This window comes from Oncorhynchus gorbuscha, unplaced genomic scaffold (assembly GCF_021184085.1).
Source record: "Oncorhynchus gorbuscha isolate QuinsamMale2020 ecotype Even-year unplaced genomic scaffold, OgorEven_v1.0 Un_scaffold_646, whole genome shotgun sequence".
Lineage (NCBI taxonomy): Eukaryota > Metazoa > Chordata > Actinopteri > Salmoniformes > Salmonidae > Oncorhynchus > Oncorhynchus gorbuscha.
Window position 1 is genome coordinate 323914 of NW_025745752.1, and position 25534 is coordinate 349447.

Below are 25534 nucleotides of genomic sequence, written 5' to 3' on the forward strand. Positions count from 1 at the left end.
GCAGAAGTGTAACCACGCCAGGCCAAGACTTCCTTAACCGGCTTCTTCACCTGCAGATCGTCTGAGACCAGACACCCGATGAAACTGCGGGTTTGCACAACTGAAGAATCTCTCCACAAAACTTCTACGTGCTCGGGGTCTTGTTGTCATGCAAATGTTCATCTTTGATGGCCACTCTGTTCAGGTGCCCCATGGAGGCTTTGGGGTTATATGGGCAGGTGTAACATAACTTTGGACCGTACCCTCGCACATATCCAGGCGCGAACCAGGGACCCTCTGCACACATCAATTGACACCTAACTGTTACCCATCGCTCCTCCCTTGCAGAGCCTTGGCTTTTGCTACTCAGAGCAAGTGACATCACGGATTGAAACGCTATTTATCGCGCACTGCCAACTAGCCACCAGTTTCACATCCATTACTGGCATAAGCTACAGACAAACTCAAATGCATTTTGTCGATGGTAATTTGAAAGCAAAAATATACTGTGATGAGGCCCATTGCCATCACCTAATGTTTCAGCATGATATTGCACTGCCCCATGTCTCAAGGATCTGGAAGCAATTCCTGGAAGCTGTGTCAGTTCTGCCATGGCATGCATACTCAGACATATCACCCATTGAACATGTTTCAGATGCTCTGGATCGATGTGTACGACAGCGTGTTCCAGTTCGCGCCAATAGCCAGAAACTTCGCACAACCATTGAAGTGTGACAACATTCCACGCGAAGGAGCGGTGTCGTGCTGCATGAGACAAGTAGTCACACCAGATACAGACTGGTATTCTGATCCACGCACATACATTTTAAAAAGGTATTGAGGTATCTGACTAGACGCATATCTATATTCCCAGGGGTGTGAAATCCAGATTAAGGCCCAATTTATTTCAATTGACTGATAGGAACTGAACTCTGTCAAATTTAACTGTTGCATGTGGTTTATTTTTTGTTCAGGGTAAAATCAACTTTCCTTATTTCAATAATGTATAATAAACCTACATTGCAGTGAAAGTGACAACCCATGCATTACATTAATGCATTATGACGAATTCTGCCAATCTGAAATGTATTGTTGACATCCACCAAATATCTGCAGGGGTGCTAAGGTTCTAAACCAAATGTTAGCTGAGGATGGATGCACACATTACGTCTATTCCATGCGTCTACATGTCTATAACCCAGCACATTGTGGCTAAGACACTTAATCCTAAACCAACTTCATTCAATTGGTGTAAACCTTCATGAAAAACAAACCTACATTTATACAGGGTTTCAGGGAAAGGAAAATAACACCTATAAAGGGTTTGTTTTAAATCTCCTAGACAGACAATCATGATTTCTTCTCACTCATTTATTAAAGGAGAGCTTGAGTTAGCCACTGACACATGCTGTTAGTCTTGAGAATAGACAGATTCAGATCAGTGAGCCAACGGCATACAGAGGCCGTGTCCTCCAGGTGCCACCGTGCGGCTCTGTCAGAAAGAGAAACAAAAAGCCTAAACAAAAAAAACAAAAAAATTCAGAGGCAGGAAGTGGTCACCCCTTGACATGTACACACTCCTCTTCCATTCCCCAGTCCTCTAGTCAACACTCCTCATACAGCAGCTGGGTCCTACCAAGTCTGATACTTCTAGGAGTTTATTACAGCTGGATAAACATGACATTTTCACATGGTTCCAGAGCACAACTACACCAGTTAAACTTGTCGTGGAAAGGGTTAAGTCAATTTCATCAAAAGACCAGATGATTCTGAACAGTTTAACAGGATGGAGAAGAAACTGAATTAATACTTGTGTTCATTTGTTTACCCTTTGTGGAAGTGAGGCCAACAACGCTCCAACCGTCAGGATTCAGGAAGAAGAGGGTATAGACCACTCCAGGGGGCGTTAACACATTAGTGACTTAAAGGGGAGGGGTCATCCTCTGGAGGGGGCAGGGTCTTATTGACAGTCCCTCAGACAAATCAACCTGGTCCCCACAGTTAGTAGAGTGCAGGGGAGACTGACTGGATAGGGAGGGGGACAGCAGGAGGCTGCAGTGAAGTCCACACACGCTACAGATCAGAGATGGAAAAGGAGATGGGGAGGGAGATGGTGATCTAGGAAGGAGGAGATCCAGGAGCTAGATGTTTAAACATGGTCTTGTTGTTTTCCAACAAAGGGGATAAGGCTTCTCAAGCAGTGTTGAGGAGGTCCTGGATGGCCTTCTGTTGAGTCTCATTCAGCATCGTAACACACTGGGTCCACAGTCCTCCAGAACCCTGGGGGGGGGAAGACAAGCTTTTAGATGAAGAAACTGCTGACTGACTACTGACTACTAGACCTAGGACATGTCAATGTGGGACACTGACAAGGCGTTTCAAATGAACCTCTGTTTGGTTTACGCCAATATTCAGTATTCCTCAATGCTTGGCTCAAAAAGCAGAAGTTCCTAGATTGAACAAACTAACCCCGGCAAGTAGAGCATTCCCTCACCTGTACTTGGCGGATGACATTTGCCAATCTCTTGCTGCATGCATCCTCACTCTTGACCGACTCGTTGGCGACCCCTTCAGCGATGATCTGGAATATCTTGGGAAGATTTGCATTGTCTGGTCCGAGGACAATAGGATTGTTGCTGTTGGAAGGAAAATGCATTAACAAAGAGAACATCCATACCATAGACATATCAGCTGCAACACTTGGGTCATGTTCATTAGGCGACAATGTAAAACGTCTAAAAGCTAAGCAACAGAACACTAAATAAATGTTTTATTGGCCAAGTTGCATTAGACCACTCCCCGTTTGTCAGTTTCCAGCCATTTGGAGCCTAATGAACACAAACCAAATCAGTAATATTAAAGTCAGTCCCCCACCTTTCAATAAGGTCACAAAGGAAGTCAAAGGTGTGCACAGCTTCCTCCTTGTCTTCGTTGAGTGGCAGCCAGGAGAGCCAATGGGGAAGGATCTCGTTGACATTGGCACACTCAGGCCTGAATCTCATGACCTTGCCCACGGCTGAGATGCAGTTCTCTGTGGCGTTGACATTCTCCTTGACCTTGGAGTCTGGAGACTGGATCACACCCAACAGCGTGGGCAGTGCCTCTGGAGAAGAGGAGAACCAGAGTCAGGAGAGGGCAGAGACATAAATGTCATGGGATGCATGTCAACAGTGCAACAAGCAGGCTATCCATAGTGGGCTGTAGCCAAGTGAGCAAGTCTAAATCATGATTTGCCCACTGACTAGGTTCAATGTAATCAAGTTAGATACATATTCCTAGATAAATACAGAGGGCCTTTGGAAAGTAGTCAACTCCACTTATTCCCAAATTTTGTTGTGTAAAAATAAAGTGCAATCAACTTCAATCCCACCTTGTAACTAAAAGTGTAACAAGTTAAGGGGTGTGAATACTTTGATGGCACTAGCTGGATAGATAACATGACCCTGATTGTGTCAGGTACCGGTGCAGAAGGGTCGGTAGTTCTCTCCTCCGTACTGAGCCATGACTCCTACGCCGTAGGCTGCAGCTTGTCTCACTTCAGGGCTGGTGTCACACAGCGACAGGGCCATGGCCCGCAGGAAGAGTTCCGCGTATTTAAAGGAAGAGGGGCTGCAGTGCTCAACCACGTCGTCAAAGATGCACAGACCCCACTGCCTGTCTGCCCACGGCCTGCTAGGACACTGGAGACAACAGCAAGAGGTCAAAGGTCAGCCCTGTAACAACAGCAAGTTTCTGTTGATTAAAAACTACATGTTTGGCACACCAATGTGACCCCACATACATGGACATGTTCATTAGGCACCAAATAGAAAACTGACAAACAGTGAAGACAAGAAATTCTAGTTTTCCACTAGGTTTTGTCACGGTGTGCCCTAATGAACATGACCAAGGACCATGTTAACGTCTGTCCGTTGGAGTGAGTGATTGAACAATCCTCACCACGAGCTGTACGATGAGCTGTAGAAGCTGCTCAAACCACGGCAGCACTTGTTCCTTGTAGCTGCTGAACACAGAGTGCAAAATGTCTGACACTTTGGTCAGTATGTACACATCGTTTTCATCCTGCAGAAAACACAACAATCACATGGTAGGAAACACTGCCAGGGAAATGGGAACAGAACAGTTGGTTCATGCAGAAACGCATCATGCAAGACAAGGCTGAAATATGTTGATTCATTCTAGAGCTGAATAAACACTTAGAAAAAGCAGGTGTAAACACAAACACTGCTATTGGACAGTACAAACTTGACATGGCTCACATCAGTGCAGTCACTATTGCTGTAAACTTGAATATTTAACACCAGCCACATGACCTTGCATCTAACAAGTCATTAAAATGCCCAGAAGGTCCGTCGTGAGGAACGCTCACCTCGTCTTGTAAAGTTTCCTCCATGCCCTCGTCGTAGTCCTCATCCTGTCGTTTGGCCTGTCTCAACTCCTGGTTCTTAAAGTGTTCCTCCAGCTTCCCCTTCAGGATCCCTCCCAGCTCTTCAAAGTGCTCATTGTTCAGGCAGCCCTCTCCCATTAACTCAATACACTGGAGGGCAACCACAGTCAGCATCTCTCCACATCATAAATTAATTACAATTTAAAATTCATTAGATTAATTTGTGTGGAAAAGCTACAGACAATATAATCAGAGCAGGTGGGATGGGGGGGGCTACCTTGGCAAATGAATGCATGATTTCTGATAGGACATCAGAGTCTGGCTCTGTGCCAATGGCCTTGATGAGGGCGTCGCACATGAAGTGCCACATCTGTGTGAGGTAGTCTGGGCCTCGTACCCGCGCACACTCCAGCAGCAGGGGCATGGACTCCGCTGCTGCCACCCGCACACGTACAGACAGGACAGTCAAGGACCAACCACAGTGGACGACAACAGTCCCATTCAGAGACCTGCCAGACAGCCCAGACAACAACAGTCTTCAAAAAACGCATGACGTTCAACATGTAGTGAGCGCTCCCATTAAAAGGATATCATCGTGGAAGTAGAACTTGAGCAGAGGAACCATCAGCTTGACCACCTGTTCTGTGTACTCTACAAACCCTTCCTTCAACTCTTTGGCATAGCACACCTGGAGAACACAGAGACAGGCTTTTAGAAAGAAGACCTGCTGAGTTTATTAAAATACAAGACAGCTTATTCTTAGTCTTGGGAAGGAGACAGGGCTAGCCTGAGAGCAGAGTTCAGGTAATGTCCAGGATGAAAAAGGAAATTCATCTAATCCCTAAACTGGAAATGACTCCAAATCTAAAGCAATACGGAGGCAATGTTTAAATGAAGTTCTATTGGCGTGTGAGCAGCACTGCCCCTCGCCCAGTCTCACCAGCATCTGGCAGGCGGTGGCCTTCTCTTCCAGCCCGGCTGTCTTGATGCCGAAGCTCTGCTGGTCTCCCAGGTTCACAAACTCCCATCCATCATCCTCTGACATGTTCTCCATGTCCTGGGCTGGGGAGGGAAGCCAGGAGAAAAGGCTTAGTTAGCCACAGGACACTACCCTTCACACAAGCAAAGCAAGCCAGTTGAATTGCATTTCCATCAGGTTTTGACTTCAATAATTGAGATTCTATAGTGACTATGGGAAGCCTGCAATGTTCTATAGGAGTCTACTGTGGATACCAAAATCAATCCCAACATCCAACCAGCGTAGAACTTACTGTCCAGGAGGGCCACCTCTGGCTTGATAGAGGCAGTCTTCATTAGGGGCCCCATGACCACAGGTAGGTACTGCTGGAACTCTTTCCCCAGGATCTTACACATCCTGGCCCAGGCTGAGATCATGTAGGAGATCTGAGGGAACAGACAACCAGGGGTTCGTTCAGTATGGAGAAAACGGTTTGAAATAACATTTTATTTGTCACATGAGTCAAATACAACCTTACCTACAAGTCCTTAACCAACAAAACAGTTAACTTCTTGAGGGTCGGGGGCAGTATTCGGGTGGTTGACATGCCCAAAGTAAATAGCTTGTTATTCGGATGTCATAAGGTGAATGCACCAATTTGTAAGTCGCTCTGGATAAGAGCGTCTGCTAAATGACTTAAATGTAAATGTAATTCAGGCCCAGAAGCTGGGATATGCATATAATTGGTAGTATTGCATAAACTCTGAAGTTTAAAAACTGTTAAAATAATGTCTGAGTATAAGAGAACTGATATGGCAGCTGAAAAACCGAGAATCCATCCAGATTTTGTTGGCGTCTGCCCATTCAAATGCTTGTTTATGAGAAAATCAAAAGGATACCTCCCAGATTGCAGTTCCTAGGGCTTCCACTAGATGTCTTTAGAAAGAGTTCTATTAATTTTATTGGTAACTTTTGGGATTCCTTTGTATGGATTTTGAATCAGGTAAACAGGTGAATTATTGAGTCAAGCGCACCAACTAAACTGACTTTTTGGAGATTTAAGACAATATTTACTAAATAAATTAGAGTAAAAAAGTGAACAGGAACAATGAGGCACTACCAGACCATGTCCAATAACAGATTTGCGATTTCAGTTGCAAAACATTTCACTACAGTGTTTTCTACGTAACCCAGCAGTTCAGTTCCCAAAACAATGCAGATAGAAATGCAACAATTAGAGCAGACAACAGTCCCCCGTTCTGATGGATAATCATATCCATTCTAGACAACACATCTGTAAACATACCTGTGGGTCGTCGTCCTCCAGGTCATTGAAGTCTGTCTGGGTCTTCAGCAGAAGCTGCATCACAGCTGACGCATCAGGCATGAACTGAGACAGAAGGCCAATCAGTCAACGTTTCACCAAACAGACAAATACAAAATGGAGAGGAAATAACACTGAAAGTACAGGCATTGAGCATGTATGCAATTCTTTGTGTGTGACAAATCCTCTTGCATAAGAAACATGTACTGAACACCTGGTAGACAAAGCAGTGTGTACCTTGTCCTTGCCGACAGCCAGGCCGATGAGGCTGATGCACTCGATGGTCTTCCCCGGAGCAGCCGCAGCTCCTTCTGCACAGCGTTCTCCACGATATGTTTGAGGGAGGGCATGAACAGGTCGTAGTAGGGAACAAACTTCTCCTCGGCCGTGTCCGCCACAGACGCTATGGACGTCACCACCTGCTCCAGAACCAGCTTGGTACCCTTCTGGATCAGCTGGGACGGTGGACAGAGGGCTTCATTAGCTTATTGCCTAGATGAGTAATTCAGTGGCTTAAAGCATCCACAAGTTAACATGGTCATTGATCATGACCTACCAAGGCCCATTAACAAAGACCTATGTCTGATAAGGGTTTGTGCTGCAAAACAGATTAGATGGATAATGTACAAATCAACAAAGATTGGTATTTTTCCCCTAAACAGATTGTAACACTCAAAGCTGAAACGCCTCCGATGACATCAAATAAATAGATTGTAAATGTAGTCTGACATTAAGTAACAGATTCCTACAGTGAGAGAAACCCGTGGTGGAGAACAGACTTTTAATCTCCCAAAAGGTCTTACTGCTAAACCATAGAGGACTGTCGCAGAGAAATAAATACCTTGTGGGTTGAAATGTTTTTAATACACACACTAAGACAGAAAAACAGCACACATTGACAGACAGACATACCTCCTGTAGTTTGGCCACCATGATGACATGTAGGTGCTGGACCAAGCTGTCCAGATAGGGGATCAGGAGGGACTTGGGACAGTCCTCAGTGAAGTTGATGAGGGCCGCGGCAGCGTGGGCCTGGACACGGGGGTTGGTCTGGTCCTCCATGGTCTGCAGTAGGGCAGAGATCACCTGGTGGGAGAGGGCACAGGGTCAAAGGTCAGCTGACATGAATATAAATTTGCATCAGTGATGAGTTTGATAAGCTGTGCAGGTTTAAGACCCTGTTTGACATGGGCACTTTCTTTACAAGAGGTGGTAAAACTGCCAATGGAAAACAATGTGTCCTCAAAATCCAGTTCAACAAGTCATGTGGAAAAATCCATTATACCTTATCGTGGAATTTCTTTTGGAAGGTGGGGGCGAAATCGGTGGCCATCTGTCCGATGGCGTTGCATGCAGCATAACGGACTCTGGGGTGCTGGAAAAGAGACAAATGGTCAACAACAAATCACATCAGGGAGAAACCACAACTTCAACGTGAAACAGATTCCACTGAATTAAAAAGTACTTTGTGACAACTGTTGATGTAAAAGGTCTTTACAGACTGTAGCCCAGTTGGTACAGCAGGGTTTTCCTGCAACGCCATGATAGTGGGTTTGATTCCTGCGACCACCCATACTTAAGTTACGCACGCATGACTAAGTCACTTTGGATCAAAGCGTCTGCTAGATGGCACGTATATTATATATGAAGGCATTTGATTGGTTGAATGAACTCACAGGGTCCTGACAGAACAGTAGCAGGAAGCTGACGATCTCGTTGAGGATGGCCTCCATCTGTTGGTGGCAGCCCTCCCCGATGGCCGACAGCGCCATGAGGCCGGCGTGGCGGTACTTCCAGTCAGCTGACACACAAACATACAGTTACTGACGTGTTGCTAGGTAACATCACAGCTGGGTCATACCTGCCACCCTATGGTACATGATCCTCATGACCGAGACAACGTCCAAGAGAGTGGTTCTGGATATGACAGATGTAGTAGAAGTGTTTGAAACCAAAGATAAGACGTACGGTTCTGCAACATAGTCATGATGTGCTGTTTGATCATGGGCAGCACCATCTTTCCTCCCAGCCCACAGGCCATTCTGTCCAGAGCGCTCTCTCCTGCAACTGCATTGCTGTGAAACCCACACAAAAATACAACAAGTGAACAACAACAAGTTAACAACCCCATCCTACATTACCATGGTCAGATTATGCCTTCAATCAATCACCTTTGAACCTTTTGTACACGCTATAACCATTTTTGCAGTATGCCTCATCAGCAGTGCAGGAAATACAGGTTTAGGCTGTACCAGTTGAAGATTGTGTGCATGTTATGTAGCTGGCATAGAGATGGAATGAATAGAACAGGCTTGGAAACTAACCCTAGAAATTTGACTGGTAAACTTAAGGTACATTTGCAATGGCTGCCTGGTATTGTGATGCAATCATTTATGGTATTATAGAATGTTTATTAAAATTATGCTAATTGCTCATGCAATGGTATGCATTTGTTGCAATGACAGTTGAGTTGAACCAAACCACAGCACAGATTGATGGTACACTTCCTGCTTAGCTCCTCTAAGAGTAGACTTGCACTGGCCACCAGACCACCCATCATTGACTTGAATGGGGACGGCCGTTCTATTCATTACATTTCTGTAGTAGCTAGGCTGTACCTGTCAAAGTCATCGTCCTCCAGCTCATCAGCCATAGACCACTCCTCGTCTTCCTCCAGATCCACCATCATAGCCAGCATCTGGGGAACTGCACAGACAACCACCACACCAATACATCACTTTACTGTGACCACTGAGGACAAACAATGGTGAACACTTAGTCAACAGCAAACTACAAATACTTTCCTACATTTGGACTAAACCCAATAGTGACAAACCTCCAAACTAAATGCTAGATTCTGCTGCTGAAACCCTCAAATGAAAAACTGTTCAAACAGCTAGTCGGTTGCATTTTTAGCCTGCAGTCAAAAGGAGTCAGACTGAAATAGCACTTTGAAGTGCTACAGCACACGGCAGTGAGTTGATTTAGACACATTTCCTTTAGCTGCACCCAGTTTACCTCTGAAGAGAACAGACTGACTGCATCTCCACTGGCATGAGAGAAAATGTACTTCCTGCCATCCCTTACAAAAATACATCTGAGTGAATCAGTACACCTCGGACAGCAGACTGGGGTGACGAGACAGGGGCGGTTTGACCATCACTCACCGCTGGATGCCACGATGGCGGTGTGTTTCCTCAGCATAGCGGCGGCAGTCTCGGACAGCGTGACGATAACCTCCAGGGCCAGCTGCCTCTGCATGTTGGTCAGGGTGGTGTCAGCACACAGCTTCAGGCTGAGCTGCAGGGTGGCCTCCAGGTTGGGGCGCAGGTACTTGGGGGCCGTGTCAGCGATCTCAACCAGAGACTTCAGCACAGAGTCATCTCCCTGGTAACACGACTCATTCACCGCCTTACCAGAGACCGAGAGGGATCGTTAAAACCAGCAGAACGGGTAAAGATACAATAGAAGAGCACATCACATCTAGAGATTCATCTGAGAAGGATTCATTATTAAAACCGCTAACAGACAACATGTAAGGGTACATCTGTGATTTGACTGGAAGAAGCTAACTTCCCCGGAGCAGACGTGGGGGCCTGTCTCACCTGCAAGATGCCTGGCAGCAGGTCAGAGAAGTGCTTCAGCAGGGCAGTGTTGCCCTCGTTGGACAAGACGAAGGAGGCTGCAGCGCGGGCAGCTAGGGTACGGATCTACGGGGAGGGGGAGAGGAATAAGGGAGACAATGACACTACCAGTTCGGGTGACAATAGTTTATACCAGACTTGAGTTATCCTTCCAGGAGCTGGTGTGACTTTGAAAGCTGAAAACATGTCTGCAGAGTTAGGAGTTTGGCACACTCACCTGCGGGTTCTCCTGGTCCTGCATACACTGGACCAGCATCCTCTTGATCACATCCATGTAGTGCTGCTGCTGGTTGCCAAAGATACCTGGGAAGTTCCTACAGAGAAAGACCATAGTGGGAGTTATGCCAAAGGCTGCATATGCAAAGCTTAAGCTATACTCACGTCATCGTACAAGAACACAGAACAACAAGTAGTCATTAATACTTTGTTTTCAGAATAAATCATGAAGTCTTGGGGGGTATTGGGTTGGATTTCTCACCAGAATATATGCAGGGCGGCCTCTCTCAGGCCAACGTTGTCAGAGTTGACCGAGTCAAACAGGAACTTGAGCAGCTCTGGCCACTGGTTGTTTCCATCATCATCTAGAGGAACCATGTAAAGACAAGAGAATGTAGTATACCAGACTGAGCTGAAGGAGCCTGTCCATATCACCCCACAAGGGGACACAGCCAAAGTGTTTCATAGTCAAAACCACCATGGTTATGCATGGACCAAGAGGTCAACTGCAGATCCCCCTCAGCTGTCCCCTAACCAACCTAGGAGGTTGCGGCAGAGCTCTGCAGCGATGTCGGCGACCTTCTTGCGAATGTTGGGCGAGGCCTCTGTCTGGATGCTGGTGACCAGCTCTGTCTTGATGGCCGTCTGCATGTCCACCGTCAGGCCGGGGTAGATCTCCTCGAAGGAGGACGACAGCAGCCGACGCAGCAGCACCGCCGCCATAGTCTTGACCTGGGGGGTTGGGGGGCACATTTCATGGTTACACCAGAGGTCAATGCCTCCATTTGATCAAAGTTTAACACAATTAAAGTCCACCGTTTCAGTCGGTCAAAGGTGTGCCGTAAGTCTTCCTTGGCAACCAGTCCTTAACCCTGACATGTAGATGTCCGAAAGGGACAATTGGAAAAGCAAAACAATTCGTCTCAACATACATGACATCCCCCTGAGCAAAGCCTAGCTCTCTGAAACAAAGATCTAAACATGTCAAGTAGGCAGCAGAGGTCTGCGGTTCCCGGGCGAGTTCCCTGTCCTGCTCCCGTTTCACCACTCTATAAATACTGTCACGCGAGAGAGGGACATGGAGGGCCAGGCCGCCTAGCCCATCCAGTGCACTACTTTTAACCAGGGCCCATCTTCAAAAGTAGTGCGCAATATAGGGAATAGGGTGCCATTTGTGACGCAGAAGAGCTAACAGATGCTGCTCAGCAATCACACCCTCATCTGAATAAATGTCAAGAGGACGACTCACTGGTCATGTTCCCCTGCTCAGACGCTGCATGCGTCGACCCATGGTTACGTGCCACATCGACTATGCTGTCAGGCACCAGATTGCTATTGTGGGGTAATCCCAGGCGAAATACCTATCCAGGAGTTGTAAGATCTGGCATTTGTCAGCAACGTCCAAGGAGGCAGCATGACCAAAGTGACGTGACAATAGCCATGTGTTATTACACTATTACTGTGCAGGTTGGTGAGCATAAAAACAAGGTATTTGAGCTGATGCAATGCAAAAGGACTACTTCCAGAAGATGAAATGACTACAGGATTCCTAGGATAGAATGGATGCTGCACGACAACGGTATTACACAATAAGAATTTGCTACAGAAGTACTGTGACACGGCTTTGTCTTGTGACTAAATTTCCTTCCAAGACTTGTTTACATGAGCTCATTCTCCCCCTCAGAGAAATTATTAATCTTTAAGAGTCAACCATGGGCAGCAGGTAGCCTAGCAGTTGGGCCAGTAACCGAAAGGTCGCTGGAGCAAATCCCTGAGCAAACAAGGAGAAAAATATGCCGATGTGCTCTTTCGCAAGGCACTTGACCCCAATTGCTCCTGTAAGTAGCTTTGGTTAAGAGAGTCTACCAAATGACTCAAATGTAACAAACCTCTTCGGCGCAGGCTGCATCTCGGATGGCCTGCAGCAAAAATGTGATCTTTGTCTGACCGGGGATGGTGTCATACGCTTCCTGCAAAGAGAGAGAATGCATCAGTTAGAGGAAGCATTCACGTGTTCTCCTGAAAGCCATTGCCCTGATAACAGAGGTGCGTGGGGGTCAGTGTGAAATTCAGGGTTATGAAAATCATCCTTGGGGCAAAGTTAGACTAATACGAGTTGTCATTTTAACTAGAAGCCACTCATTAGTTTGTCTAATGCGGCAGCTGTCTGACATCTGGTTATTAACACTATGGCTGTTGCTGGATGCTTGGTGACATTGGGGGGTGCAAATTGTGACTGCCACTGCACATTCTCTCTCCAACAATGTGGATGTATGCCCCAGGACACACCCCACCTCTTCAAGATTCCTGCTAACTCCATCACTGCTGCTAAACATAAAAAATAAACTAATGGGGGAAACACTGAATTAGTTCTGGTTCATAGGTGGCATCTAATCTTTTAGTCTCTGCACCCGGAACCTTGACAGGGTCAGCAAATAAGAGCACATAAGCCCACCACAGGACAGTTTGGATTTATTGGTGCTATATATAGTGTTAGGTTAATGAGTGTGACTACATCTAGCTCTGAGTATCTTCACAGTAGATTACAATGCCCATAGCATTGACCAACGACATTTAAAATGGACTCATTGAATCTAAACTCGTTTTATTCTATCCCTGCTGTCCAGTAGGTTGGTAGATATAATCCTGATCTCCATGACGTTCTCTCTGTGTGACTAAAGGATTCCGATGAGCTTAACCATCGGCAGACACTCATTGTCTTTCATAAAGGAAAGTGCTGACCGCTAGTGGGGGATGAGTGCGATAAGATTCAAGTGAAACTCAAAGCCCTGATGAAGAGACCGTCCATAACAATGCGCTACGGATCCCAATCTCGGTTTGAACACGGATAAGTATGTCTAGTCAGTGGGAAAACAAGATCATTAACGTTAGCTGCTAATCCTGGTAGCTAGAGTTTCAGAAACTGAGACCAGGCTATCCATAAAGATTACCAACTAGTGACACAGCTGACCAGGTAGATGTGTGGATTACACGCATGCTAATACAGACGTGCTCATATGATCTGTATATTTACCAAGATAGCTTGCTATCGCGTTAGATACCGACCTAGTTGCGACACATCGTACCTGAAACAAAAAGCCCACAGGTCCGGACAGACTAAGCTCTTATACATGTAGATTATTTAGCGGACGTAACGAATGTAAAACGAACTAGTTTGTTAGCCATCTTATAACTAAAGTTACGCATCATCACACCAGCTGACATGGCATAGGGAGTAAGCGAGACAGTAGTTTGTAGCTTCGGACTCTAAATGTATTGCAACATAGCTGGCTAACTAGCTAACGTTAGCTACATTTCCGACCAGGGCCCTTGACAATTTTACGTTGTCGATTAAACGTTGCTTTAGATAACGTTACTGAGGTCGATTTCTCAAGTCTTCGGGTGAGGAACCAAAATATTTAACTACCTAAAACATAGCTAGTTAAACTAGTAACGTTAGTAGCTACTGTAACCGAAGTGGTGATGTGCATATCAATGTGTGTCTCTAACTTGCTAACTAGCTAATGAACGTTAGCTGAGCACGACTGTAAATGAGCACGACTGTAGTGTTAGCTAAGGTCAGTTATAGATAGAGAAGGGCCTTTTAAAATCGTTGACGAAGCCTTAATGACTTGCTTACTAACGAAGTTTCATGGATAAATGAATTGTGCAATTTCCACATGCTACATTCTTAGCCAACTAGTTAACGTTAGCTGCTAAGCCGTAGACTAGTCCATTTCGGCTTCACACGTGGGCTGTGCTAATCGCAAATTGGTTAACTCGAGCGAGTAGCCTCAGCGCGGTGCTTATCGACCTAGACAGTATATTTTGAGAGCTTTACCTCGGACTGTTTCCTGATGTCGTTGTCAGGGCTCATCAGGTTGCCCAGCAAGATGTAGAACTGCTGCTGCTCCGCCATTGCAGTGAGATCCAGAAAACGCTCAGCCAAGAGAGACCGCGGAAAGGAAAGCCGGCAGACGTTGCGACCCCTTGCACCGGACACAAAACACCCCAGGTCCTGATTGGCCTCTATTATCAATGCTACCCTCCGTAGATTGGTTAGATATATTGGGATAAACGTAGATGATAGGTGTTTGGTATATGTGTTCTTCTTATTGGACAGTGAAAATCCAACCACGAAGCGATTGGTGAATTTTCTCGGCACACCCGCCTGTAGAATTAAATGGGCGTTTCTCTCGTTATTTCGATGATGTCATTACAAAATATTACAAAAGCGCGGGAAATTAACACATTGTGGGAAAATAGCAGATAGAAAGTATTTGAGCGCAGTGAACAGGGTTGCGCCGGGAGAGGATACAGTTTACGTGAAATTGACGACAAAAGTGGATGTTTCTTTTGCATTTTAGCCAGTGGTGGAAAATGTACGCAGTTTTCATTATTGAGTCAAATTAAAGATACCTTAATAGGAAATTACTCAAGTTAAAGTGATAGTCACCCAGAAAAAAGTATTTGGTTTGAAATATACTTAAGTATCAAAAGTAAATGTAATTTCAGAAATGTACTAAAGTATCAAAAGTAAAAGTGTAAATCATTTCAAATGTCTTATATTAAACAAATTAGTTGGCACAATTGTTCGTGTTTTGTATTTATTTACGGATAGCCAGGGGCAGACTCCCAACACTCAGACATTCAGAAACAAACCAAGGGATGTTCTCTTGATAAGTGCGTGAATTGGACCATTTCAGTCCCGCTTCAAAATGTAACGAGTACTTTTGGGTGTCAGGGAAAATGTATGGAGTAAAAAGTACATACTTTTCTTTAGGAATGTAGTGAAGTAAAAGTTGTCATAAATAGTAAAGTACAGATACCCCAAAAAACGACTTAATTAACTCGTATTTTAAAGTAATTTTACTTAAGTACTTTACACCACTGATTTTAGCTAACCTTAAACATTTCAGAACCTTAGCCTAGTTCTTATTTTTAACTAGGCAACTAGGCAAGTCAGTTAAGAACAAATTCGTATTGTATTATTTTTATAACACGTTACGTTAATGATCCTGACTTGCTGCGTAAATTCTCCTAACCTACTACGAAAATCCCCTTCTGGTCAATTCTGACAAACCGTTTCCCTTTTAGTCAAAACGAGTGAACAGCAAGCAAGTATTATCAGCCACACCAAAATACATAACAGTATTAACATACTGTGTGTAGCCTAATAAGGCGATGTGTTTATGTTGCCATCAATTCAGAAAAAAATGAATGTGAGACTGTTTCATTGTTGACATAGTTGGCAAGGCTATGCAGTTTCTGTTAGCCGGCGGCCGCCTAAAATGGGTTAGCTTGCTCTGACAAATGTGACTGATGCAAAAGCAGCCAACAATCTGTGGTTCCATTTTTGTCCAGTCCACTGTTGTAGGCTACTACTAAAACTATAATAAACTATCTCTGGCTACACTATTCCAAAATAACATTTTGATGTAATATCACATCAGGGCAATAAAGGGACGGTTATAGATAGGGAATCATAGCATACACGTTTGCTTATAAATATTTCCATCTGCATTGTTCAATGTATCTACATTTCTAAGCTACCCAAATAACAAAAATAAATGTACCGGAAGTGATATTCACGTGTCAACCTGGCTAGTTCCGTTCCGTTCGTTGCGGAGGAGGAGCTGTGCGTGGTGAAGTTGCCTGAAACGATAGAAGAGCATATGCCATTGCATGTGTTTATAGTAGAGCTATTTGCTTATAGTTTTACTAACTGAATTACCGTGGTCTGATTTGACGAGATGACACAAAACTGCAGACCCCTCCAGCGCCCTGGTGTCGGAGTCGGGGTTCTGGTCACAGATTCAGCTCATTCCAGCTGCGTCCTCGTTGGGAAGCGAAAAAGTGCAATGGGCAAAGGAACGTATCAGCTACCTGGCGGTCATCTAGAATTTGGGTGAGTAGCTAAGTATTTCTTAATGTAAACAAGTGTGTGATATTAATTTCATATTAATGTTGACCAATAGTTGTATTTTTCATTTGAAGAGAGACCTGGGAAGAATGCGCACACAGGGAGGTGATGGAAGAGGCAGGAGTGCGCCTGAAAGAAGTCAGGTTCGCATCCGTGGTGAACTCCATCAAGCTCGATGAGCAGTACCACTACATCACCATCATCATGCAAGGAGAAGTGGACAGGAGCTACCCAGCAGAGCCAGTCAATCTCGAACCAGAGAAAAATGAAGGTGAGAAACCTGGCTATCCCAGTCTTCTAGGTTCCCATGAATTCCAATGGTATTACTGTATTTGGCCTGCACTATTTACTACACTGGTAAGTTAATGATTTCTATCTGAGTTTATGTAGATATTTTTGCCTCTCTGTCTGTCCCAGGTTGGACATGGACACGGTGGGACCAATTTCCTCAAGAGGACCAACTCTTCCTGCCTCTGGCCTGCCTGAGACAACAGGGCTTCCAGCCGTTCAACACCACATAACACTGCAGCTACCCAGAAACAGAGAAGAGAGGGGCGAAGCACAGGGATAGAAGAATCCATTAGAACTGCTTTGTAGGACCTAATCAAGTCAGGCAGTTGGGTATACATGGTAACGGTTGAACTAATGTTGATTAGCACCTTTGGTTGGGTAAACATGGCAACGGTTGCTGGACTTATGAAGGGACAGCTCATGGATCTAACAGAAGGAAGTTATGACAACAAATCATTACGGTTTGAGTGTATTTATTTAAATGAAATGTTAATGCAAAGCACACTACTACAAATAACCTGTATGTGTTTTGTCAATATTAAAAGTAACATAAGAAGTAGATGATAATTTAACAGTTTTACAGTAGAGTTTTAAAGACACAAGTAACATACCACACTTGACAAAATAAGTGTCTCATCTGACTCCTGCAGTCCTCCCAGTCTACAGCAAGATGGCGCCAGAGACCCAGGCTGCCAGTAGTGTGGTCCACAGTGTTGCCGTGACGGTGGCAGCATAGCTGTAGAAGGCCTTGTCGTGTGTGTAGGTGATGATGTGGTGTGCTCCGGCGTAGGCCTCCTCACAGGTGGGCTGGATCTGGTCCTCTGGGAGCTCGAAGCCGTGTTCGCCCTTGTCCCTCAGCTCAAAGGTGAAAGACAACGGGATGCCGATCAGCCTGGCAAAGTCCTGAGACGAACCCGAGAAGGGATCTGGAGACAGAGAGAGTTTTATAGGCCAGTAGTTGTATAGTCTCTTCCCATTGGATTGCCATGTGCCCGAGTATAGATGTGGGTCTTGATAAAATGGGATTAACCAGGCATTGCTCACTTCAGTGTTTGGTGACTTGTTGTCTTCCCTCAGCCTTACTTACACAGGATATCAGGTGAGGTGCCTACAGTGTAGTCCATCCCATGGACAGCCTTTATAGCCTTGGCTGCTCCCAGACCCACCTCCATCTGGCAACACAGAGACATACTGCAGGTTAATATGGTCAGAAAACACGTACACCCCCGTTGATCCCCATTTTAAAACACTGGTCTATTACAACACAACTTATTTTGGGGGGCGGGCGTACCAGCTCATCATGGTTGGGTGCTGAGATGTTGGGATGTCCGTAGGGCACCAGGAGCTGCTGGCCATAGGAGTGGATGGTGAGGAAAGCCAGAATATCTTCTCTCATTTTCCCCAACATGTCTGTGACGGCCCAGGCCTCAGACTCAGAGAGAGCCTTGGTACCGCAGTAGAACAGATTGCAGCAGTCTGTTGAGACACCAACCACTGCACAGAAAGGAGAGGAAAACACAGTTAGGATGTGTGTGTGTCAGGGTTGGGGTTGGGGTCAATTCCATCTCAGTTCCAGTCAATTCAGGAAGTAAACCAAATTCCAAATGTTCCTCATTGAAAAGCATTGAGAATTGGAATTTCAGTGTACTATCTGAATTCAGTGGAATTGAAATGGAATTGACCCCAACCCTGGTGTGTGTGAGTGAGTGTGGTTTAGAGTAAGAACCATACTCACTGCCCCAGTTAGCGTAGAAGTTACGATTGAGGTCTGTTCCATAGCAGGTACAGCCTCCTGTTCCTGGAGATCTGGACTTCCTCCACAGTCGAGTCTACAGAAATAAGAACCACTAGTCACTAACTGGAATGATAATACTGTCATCAATAATATTTATGTTACAATATGTCATCCAAGCCAATAGATGGCGCTCTTGTTACTTGTAAGGTCTACTCATATATTGTACCAGCATGTCTAGGTCTATTGTGAACTATGTACTGTACTGATAACACCTGGCAGAGATGTGACGCAATTAAAGACACAATTTGTCATATTTCCAGTAGTTTGACAGAATGTGTCAAAGCTGGTCTGAAGTAGCATTAATCAGTACTTACGCTTTCATTATGCCAAGAGTAGATGTAGCCATCTACGTTTAGGACTGGTGTGATGTAGAAATCCAGATTTTTCATCATCTCATTCACCTTGGTGTCGGTTTTGTACGTTCTCAGGATCTGTTGGTAGAAATCAAGGAGGAGATTCTCACCAGTACTGCTTCATGCTCTTTCATTTCTATGATAGTACACACACACACACAATGTTTTGTACAGCTAACCTTGTGGGGGGACACAATTCAGTCCCATTCAAAATCCTATTTTGCCTAACTCGCAACCCGTACTCTTACCTTAACCCAAAAACCTTACCTTAAACCTAACCCTAGCTCCTAATCCAAAAAGTAACCCTGGCACCTAAACCTAATTCTAACACTAATTCTAACCTTAACCCCCTAGAAATAGCATATGACCTCATGGGGACCAACAGCATCTCCTCAGTTGGTAACATTTTTGTTTGTTTACTATTCTTGTTTCGTTTACTTCTGGTCCCCACAAGAATAGTTAAACACGTCCACACCTCTTTAACGAAGTACTGGCAGAAAGCGGGAGTGATCCATTCTCTGGCGTGGATCCCACAGTCCATCCAGATAGCCTTCTTTCTCTCAGTAGAACGCAGACTAATCTGCAACATAACAACCAACAGGAGATCTCCATTGAGCTGCAGACATTGGCCTCTTGGGTCTAGTCAAAGCAGAAGAACACTAGTGATGAAAGCTACTTAGTGATTTCCCTGTAAGACTGACCTAGCCAGGGCCAGGCATGCTGACGACAGTGAATGCAGAGAGAGAGAGGTGAAGAACCTTCAGTAAGGTGATGTTCCTCCTCTCATAGGTTTGACCGTAGACCATGGAGGACACAACATCTGGGTTTTCCCTCTTCATCTGCGCCATCCATGCTGTAATCTATAGGGAGAGGTACCAGAGTCTCTATGCAGGGAGGACTCAGTCATTCTTTGTGTGTGTGTGTGTGTGTGTGTGTGTGTGTGTGTGTGTGTGTGTGTGTGTGTGTGTGTGTGTGTGTGTGTGTATTCTCTCTCACCTCTGACATATTGTGGTACCTGGTGTAGTAATTCCTCTCAGTGGTCTCCTCTCTACTCCAGACAGCACTGTACATTGACACACATACTCTATGCACATCAAACGAATACATCTTGGTTTGGTGGTTATAAATTGGTTGTAAATCAGCTACCGATGTATGAATCTTTAATAAAATTCCTGTTAGTCTGACTTGTTAAGTCATCCTCCATAGGAGACTAACCGTAGTAGAGTTACAGTATCCCTCCCAGACTCACCTGTCCTGGGCTCCATGTCCACTCTGGACAGCCAGAGATAACAGAACCAATCCAACAGAGCCCAGACCCAGCATCATCATCAACAATGTCCCTCTCTGCTTTACTAACAGGTCTCACAACTCACTGTGTCAAATCAAATCAGTCCCCTGGGCAGCAGGGAGAGGACTTTATACAAGTCCTCATCTAGATGAAGACATGTGCAGCCCCACATCTAGATAAAGACATGATGTAAGAAACTGTTATCTCTGTTATCTCTGTTATGTCATTACAAGAAAGAGAACAGAAAGATAGAATGGCGCTGATCTAGTGGTAATAAAATAAATATGTAAAGCCACACCTTTACCTTGATCAGAAGAACTCACTAGTCTGACGACTGTGATTATCCCAGATGCACTAAAAGACTATTTATGCTTGATCCGAAAGAATGTTAGTAAGTTCCATATTGAGGGTGTGATGGAAATTGCGGCGGATCTGGAGGCATGTTGATAAGGACTCGGTGAAAGTGCTAGCCACTGCCCTCACTCAATGCCATTTTGACCGCGCTAGTACTTCCTGGTTTGGGGGCTTATCTAAGCTTTTGAAGGGGAAGCTCCAGATAGACCAGAATAAGCTGATCAGGGTGGTATTGAAGGTGAGTTCACATACTCCGATAGGCAGGAGCTGCTTTCAGGAACTAAACTGGCTGCCTGTTGAGGCTGAGGTGTTCCAGATTAGACTGGGTTTGGTTTACAGGAGTATTGATGGTTCTGCCTGTTGAGGCTGAGGTGTTCCAGATTAGACTCGGTTTGGTTTACAGGAGTCTTTATAGTTCTGCCAGTTGAGGCTGAGGTGTTCCAGATTAGACTGGGTTTGGTTTACAGGAGTATTTATAGTTCTGCCAGTTGAGGCTGAGGTGTTCCAAATTAGACTCGGTTTGGTTTACAGGAGTATTTATGGTTCTGCCTGTTGAGGCTGAGGTGTTCCAGATTAGACTCGGTTTGGTTTACAGGAGTATTTATGGGTCTGCCTGTTGAGGCTGAGGTGTTCCAGATTAGACTGGGTTTGGTTTACAGGAGTATTTATGGTTCTGGCTGTTGAGGCTGAGGTGTTCCATATTAGACTCGGTTTGGTTTACAGGAGTATTTATGGTTCTGCCTGTTGAGGCTGAGGTGTTCCAGATTAGACTGGGTTTGGTTTACAGGAGTATTTATGGGTCTGCCTGTTGAGGCTGAGGTGTTCCAGATTAGACTGGGTTTGGTTTACAGGAGTCTTTATGGGTCTGCCTGTTGAGGCTGAGGTGTTCCAGATTAGACTCAGTTTGGTTTACAGGAGTATTTATGGGTCTGCTTGTTGAGGCTGAGGTGTTCCAGATTAGACTCAGTTTGGTTTACAGGAGTATTTATGGGTCTGCCTGTTGAGGCTGAGGTGTTCCAGATTAGACTCAGTTTGGTGTACAGGAGTATTTATGGGTCTGCTTGTTGAGGCTGAGGTGTTCCAGATTAGACTCAGTTTGGTTTACAGGAGTATTTATGGGTCTGCCTGTTGAGGCTGAGGTGTTCCAGATTAGACTCAGTTTGTTTTACAGGAGTATTTATGGGTCTGCTTGTTGAGGCTGAGGTGTTCCAGATTAGACTCAGTTTGGTTTACAGGAGTATTTATGGTCCTGCTCCCAGATATCTAAGTGATTAATTCCTCGTGTTAGGCATGCACATAATCACAGCACCAGATCAGGTGTTGCTGATGTGCGCTTCTAGAGGTTCAGGAGTAATGCTGGGAAAGGTACTTTCTTGTATATGGGAGCCTCAGAATGGAATGAGTTGCCTCTGCCCACAAAAACGACGTCCTCTCTGGGCAGCTTTAAAAATAAAGTAAAAATATGTCTTCTGTGCTCATATGAATAAACTCTATGATGAAACGACAATGATGAGATAGATGTTCTTCTTCTTTGTTTTTATGTTTTATTATCTCAATGCCACACTGTGTTTAACTGTGTTCAATGTTGTCTAGCCATCTTGTCTCAAGAGGACCACAATGGAAATAAGTCCCAGACTTTATTGTGTCATCCTCCATGATTTTACTCAAGTGCATGTATGGCTTTTTAAGTTTTATGTGTGCTTGTTTTTTTAAATGGTCGAATTAATAAAATAAAATAAACTGAACAGAAGCCAAATTGAGCTCTGTACCACATCACTGTGCACCTCCCAAATTGTGTAATGATGCGGAAGGGTCCGTATAGCTCTGTATAGCTTCATATAGCTCTGCATTAACATGATTGGTTTACAGTAGGTGGGGGCGGGAGGTCCTGTATGAACACAAGCTCACTTCCTTGACAACTTCCCTCACAACAGCTCTGCGAAGTGCAATAAGTATGAAAGCCCTGACTTCTGCAGAGGCTGTGTCACCCTAAATACTGCACGGCCAATGCAGACAACAGATTGACCAAGCACAGCCTTTAATGGTCCTCAGCTACACATGGACAGGGGAGAGGGGGTCAACGTAACCTTCTGCTACCCAGGAACAGGGGAGAGGGGGTCAACGTAACCTTCTGCTACCCAGGAACAGGGGAGAGGGGGTCAACGTAACCTTCTGCTACCCAGGAACAGGGGAGAGGGGGTCAACGTAACCTTCTGCTACCCAGGAACAGAGGAGAGGGGGTCAACGTAACCTTCTGCTACCCAGGAACAGGGGAGAGGAACAGGGGAGAGGGGGTCAACGTAACCTTCTGCTACCCAGGAACAGAGGAGAGGGGGTCAACGTAACCTTCTGCTACCCAGGAACAGGGGAGAGGGGGTCAACGTAACCTTCTGCTACCCAGGAACAGTGGGTTTTTGTTCTACTTTACTTTTTTATACAAACAAATGATAGTACTACTGATATTGATTAGCGCATTGTTGGGAACGAGCACACAAGAAAGACATTCCACTGTACTTGTGCACGTGACAATAAACACTAGAAACCTGACAGAGGTGAAAGCAACTGGACAGAATGGTGCTGTTGGATCTGAACAAGTTAAACAGTCAAATCTTTCATCCGGAGCAGAGGTTGATCTAATGTAGAACTGGACCTTCACTGAACTCGTGGGGCTCGATAACAGAAGCAGGACGTTACGACAGCATTACATAGCAGTTGAGTATATTTATATCACGGAAATGTTCATTCAAAATATACTACTGTACAAACGTGTTTGTGTTTTGTCACTTTTAACGACCGTTATATTTTACAGCAGAATTGTAGAGAAACAAATAACAAAGCACAGTTGATAAAATAAGTGATTGAACAGATTATATAGTCTATCTGACAGTTTATCACTTTGTCCAAAGTCTCATTTCTGAATATACTGATAAACTGCCACCATCTCCTGGCCTGACTCCTGCAGTCCTCCCAGTCTACAGCAAGATGGCGCCAGAGACCCAGGCTGCCAGCAGTGTGGTCCACAGTGTTGCCGTGACGGTGGCAGCATAGCTGTAGAAGGCCTTGTCGTGTGTGTAGGTGATGATGTGGTGTGCTCCAGCGTAGGCCTCCTCACAGGTGGGCTGGATCTGGTCCTCTGGGAGCTTGAAGCCGTGTTCGCCCTTGTCCCTCAGCTCAAAGGTGAAAGACAACGGGATGCCGATCAGCCTGGCGAAGTCACGAGACGATCCCGAGTTGGGATCTGGAGACAGAGTATAGGCCAGTGGTTGTAATAATAGAGAAACACAATAAAATTTGTTGAATTGTAAACAGTGCACAGGATATTCATGTAACTATAGCCACTTAGAAGTCATAGTATCCTCTTAGTCTCACTACTTACACAACACATCAGGTGAGGTGCCTACAGTGTAGTCCATCCCATGGACAGCCTTTATAGCCATGGCTGCTCCCAGACCCACCTCCATCTGGCAACACAGAGACATACGTTATTAGGGTCAAAGAAATTGCACCCCTGTGCGTCTCCAAAAGCAGAATTGAAAAACGCTGGTCTACTTGTGTGTGGAACAGGCATACCAGCTCATCGTAGTTGGGTGCTGAGATGTTGGGATGTCCGTAGGGCACCAGGATTAGCTGGCCATAGGAGTGAATGGTGAGGAAAGCCAGAATATCTTCCCTAATTTTCCCCAACATGTCTGTGACGGCCCAGGCCTCAGACTCAGAGAGAGCCTTGGTGCCGCAGTAGGTCTCAGAGCAGCAGTCTGTCGAGACACCAACCACTGCACAGACAGGAGAGGAAAACACAGTTAGGATGTGTGTGTGTCGGGGTTGGGGTTGGGGTCAATTCCATCTCAGTTCCAGTCAATTCAGGAAGTAAACCAAATTCCAAATGTTCCTCATTGAAAAGCATTGAGAATTGGAATTTCAGTGTACTATCTGAATTCAATGGAATTGAAATGGAATTGACCCCAACCCTGGTGTGTGTGAGTGAGTGTGGTTTAGAGTAAGAACCATACTCACTGCCCCAGTTAGCGTAGAAGTTACGATTGAGATCTGTTCCATAGCAGGTACAGCCTCCTGTTCCTGGAGATCTGGACTTCCTCCACAGTCGAGTCTACAGAAATAAGAACCACTAGTCACTAACTGGAATGATAATACTGTCATCAATAATATTTCTGTTATAATGTGTCATCCAAGCCAATATATGGCGCTCTTGTTACTTGTAAGGTCTACTCATATATTGTACCAGCATGTCTAGGTCTATTGTGAACTATGTACTGTACTGATAACACCTGGCAGAGATGTGACGCAATTAAAGACACAATTTGTCATATTTCCAGTAGTTTCCCAGAATGTGTCAAAGCTGGTCTGAAGTAGCATTAATCAGTACTTACGCTTTCATTATGCCAAGAGTAGATGTAGCCATCTACGTTTAGGACTGGTGTGATGTAGAAATCCAGATTTTTCATCATCTCATTCACCTTGGTGTCGGTTTTGTACGTTCTCAGGATCTGTTGGTAGAAATCAATGAGGGGGTTTCCATGATTGGTACTCACACCCCTAGACACAGTCCTGACAGAAACATGGATATGTTTCACTGTAATGGACACACACACCTCTCTGACAAAGTACTGGCAGAAAGCAGGAGCGATCCATTCTCTGGCGTGGATCCCACAGTCCATCCAGATAGCCTTTTTCCTCACAGTAGAACTCAGACCAATCTGCAACACAACAACCAATAGGAGATAAGTACATCTAAAATCTGCAACACAACAACCAATAGGAGATAAGTACATCTAAGCTCTATATCTTTCAGTAACTGAGTTGTGGCCATCATCTCCCTTGTTTGTCTCCCAGGAGACATCTATTGTCTGTTGAGAGCTAGAGAGCAAAATAGAGAGAGAGAGAGAGAGAGAGAGAGAGAGAGAGAGAGAGAGAGAGAGAGAGAGAGAGAGAGAGAGAGAGAGAGAGAGAGAGAGAGAGAGAGAGAGGTGAAGAACCTTCAGTAAGGTGATGTTCCTCCTCTCA

General features: G+C 45.1%; 4 protein-coding genes across 4 annotated transcripts in view; 1 reads left to right on the forward strand and 3 right to left on the reverse strand.

Annotated features, from left to right (window-relative positions):
* Positions 1-919: 919 nt before the first annotated feature.
* On the reverse strand, positions 920-14531 carry kpnb3 (karyopherin (importin) beta 3). Its single transcript, XM_046335073.1, is given in 25 exon segments — positions 920-2259; positions 2474-2615; positions 2854-3082; positions 3440-3659; positions 3919-4041; positions 4349-4516; positions 4644-4816; positions 4958-5054; positions 5307-5428; positions 5638-5770; positions 6631-6714; positions 6886-6941; positions 6944-7103; positions 7561-7734; positions 7934-8023; positions 8325-8449; positions 8617-8723; positions 9267-9354; positions 9816-10059; positions 10254-10358; positions 10510-10606; positions 10771-10873; positions 11048-11240; positions 12398-12478; positions 14350-14531. Coding segments are annotated over 25 exon segments (3279 nt in total). The 5' UTR covers positions 14428-14531; the 3' UTR covers positions 920-2172.
* A 1564-nt stretch (positions 14532-16095) lies between these two features.
* Positions 16096-17294, forward strand: nudt15 (nudix (nucleoside diphosphate linked moiety X)-type motif 15). Its single transcript, XM_046335084.1, has 3 exons — positions 16096-16416; positions 16506-16702; positions 16849-17294. Exons 1-3 carry the CDS (start codon positions 16262-16264, stop codon positions 16950-16952), a joined length of 456 nt encoding a protein of 151 aa, XP_046191040.1. The 5' UTR covers positions 16096-16261; the 3' UTR covers positions 16953-17294.
* Positions 17179-20299, reverse strand: LOC124019673 (carboxypeptidase O-like). Its single transcript, XM_046335083.1, has 9 exons — positions 20120-20299; positions 19867-19933; positions 19629-19730; positions 19346-19450; positions 18832-18948; positions 18458-18551; positions 18014-18216; positions 17810-17894; positions 17179-17648 (listed from the first exon to the last, which is right to left on the reverse strand). The coding sequence occupies exons 1-9, from the start codon at positions 20197-20199 to the stop codon at positions 17383-17385; spliced, it is 1119 nt and encodes a 372-aa protein (XP_046191039.1). The 5' UTR covers positions 20200-20299; the 3' UTR covers positions 17179-17382.
* A 2914-nt stretch (positions 20300-23213) lies between these two features.
* cpo (carboxypeptidase O) overlaps positions 23214-25534 on the reverse strand; it is a 3069-nt gene continuing 748 nt past the window's right edge. The window contains exons 3-9 of the mRNA XM_046335082.1: positions 25507-25534; positions 25123-25227; positions 24901-25017; positions 24527-24620; positions 24083-24285; positions 23889-23973; positions 23214-23750 (exon numbers count right to left, since the gene is read on the reverse strand). The exon at positions 25507-25534 is cut by the window's right edge and continues 74 nt beyond it. Of these exons, the coding sequence (XP_046191038.1) occupies positions 23485-23750; positions 23889-23973; positions 24083-24285; positions 24527-24620; positions 24901-25017; positions 25123-25227; positions 25507-25534 (898 nt within the window). The 3' untranslated portion in view covers positions 23214-23484. The remainder of the gene's footprint in view (positions 23751-23888; positions 23974-24082; positions 24286-24526; positions 24621-24900; positions 25018-25122; positions 25228-25506) is intronic.

What these genes read in the sequence shown, in the direction of transcription:
- nudt15 (XM_046335084.1), top strand. Translation starts at nt 16,262, where the DNA reads ATGACACAAAACTGCAGACCCCTCCAGCGCCCTGGTGTCGGAGTCGGG. An exon ending in GGCGGTCATCTAGAATTTGG is followed by an intron (nt 16,417 to 16,505) that starts GTGAGTAGCTAA and finishes TTTCATTTGAAG; the next exon opens with AGAGACCTGGGAAGAATGCG. An exon ending in CGAACCAGAGAAAAATGAAG is followed by an intron (nt 16,703 to 16,848) that starts GTGAGAAACCTG and finishes TGTCTGTCCCAG; the next exon opens with GTTGGACATGGACACGGTGG.
- LOC124019673 (XM_046335083.1), bottom strand. Translation starts at nt 20,199, where the DNA reads ATGATGATGCTGGGTCTGGGCTCTGTTGGATTGGTTCTGTTATCTCTG. An exon ending in GGAACATCACCTTACTGAAG is followed by an intron (nt 19,451 to 19,628) that starts GTTCTTCACCTC and finishes GTTATGTTGCAG; the next exon opens with ATTAGTCTGCGTTCTACTGA. An exon ending in CACCCAACCATGATGAGCTG is followed by an intron (nt 17,895 to 18,013) that starts GTACGCCCGCCC and finishes CTGTGTTGCCAG; the next exon opens with ATGGAGGTGGGTCTGGGAGC.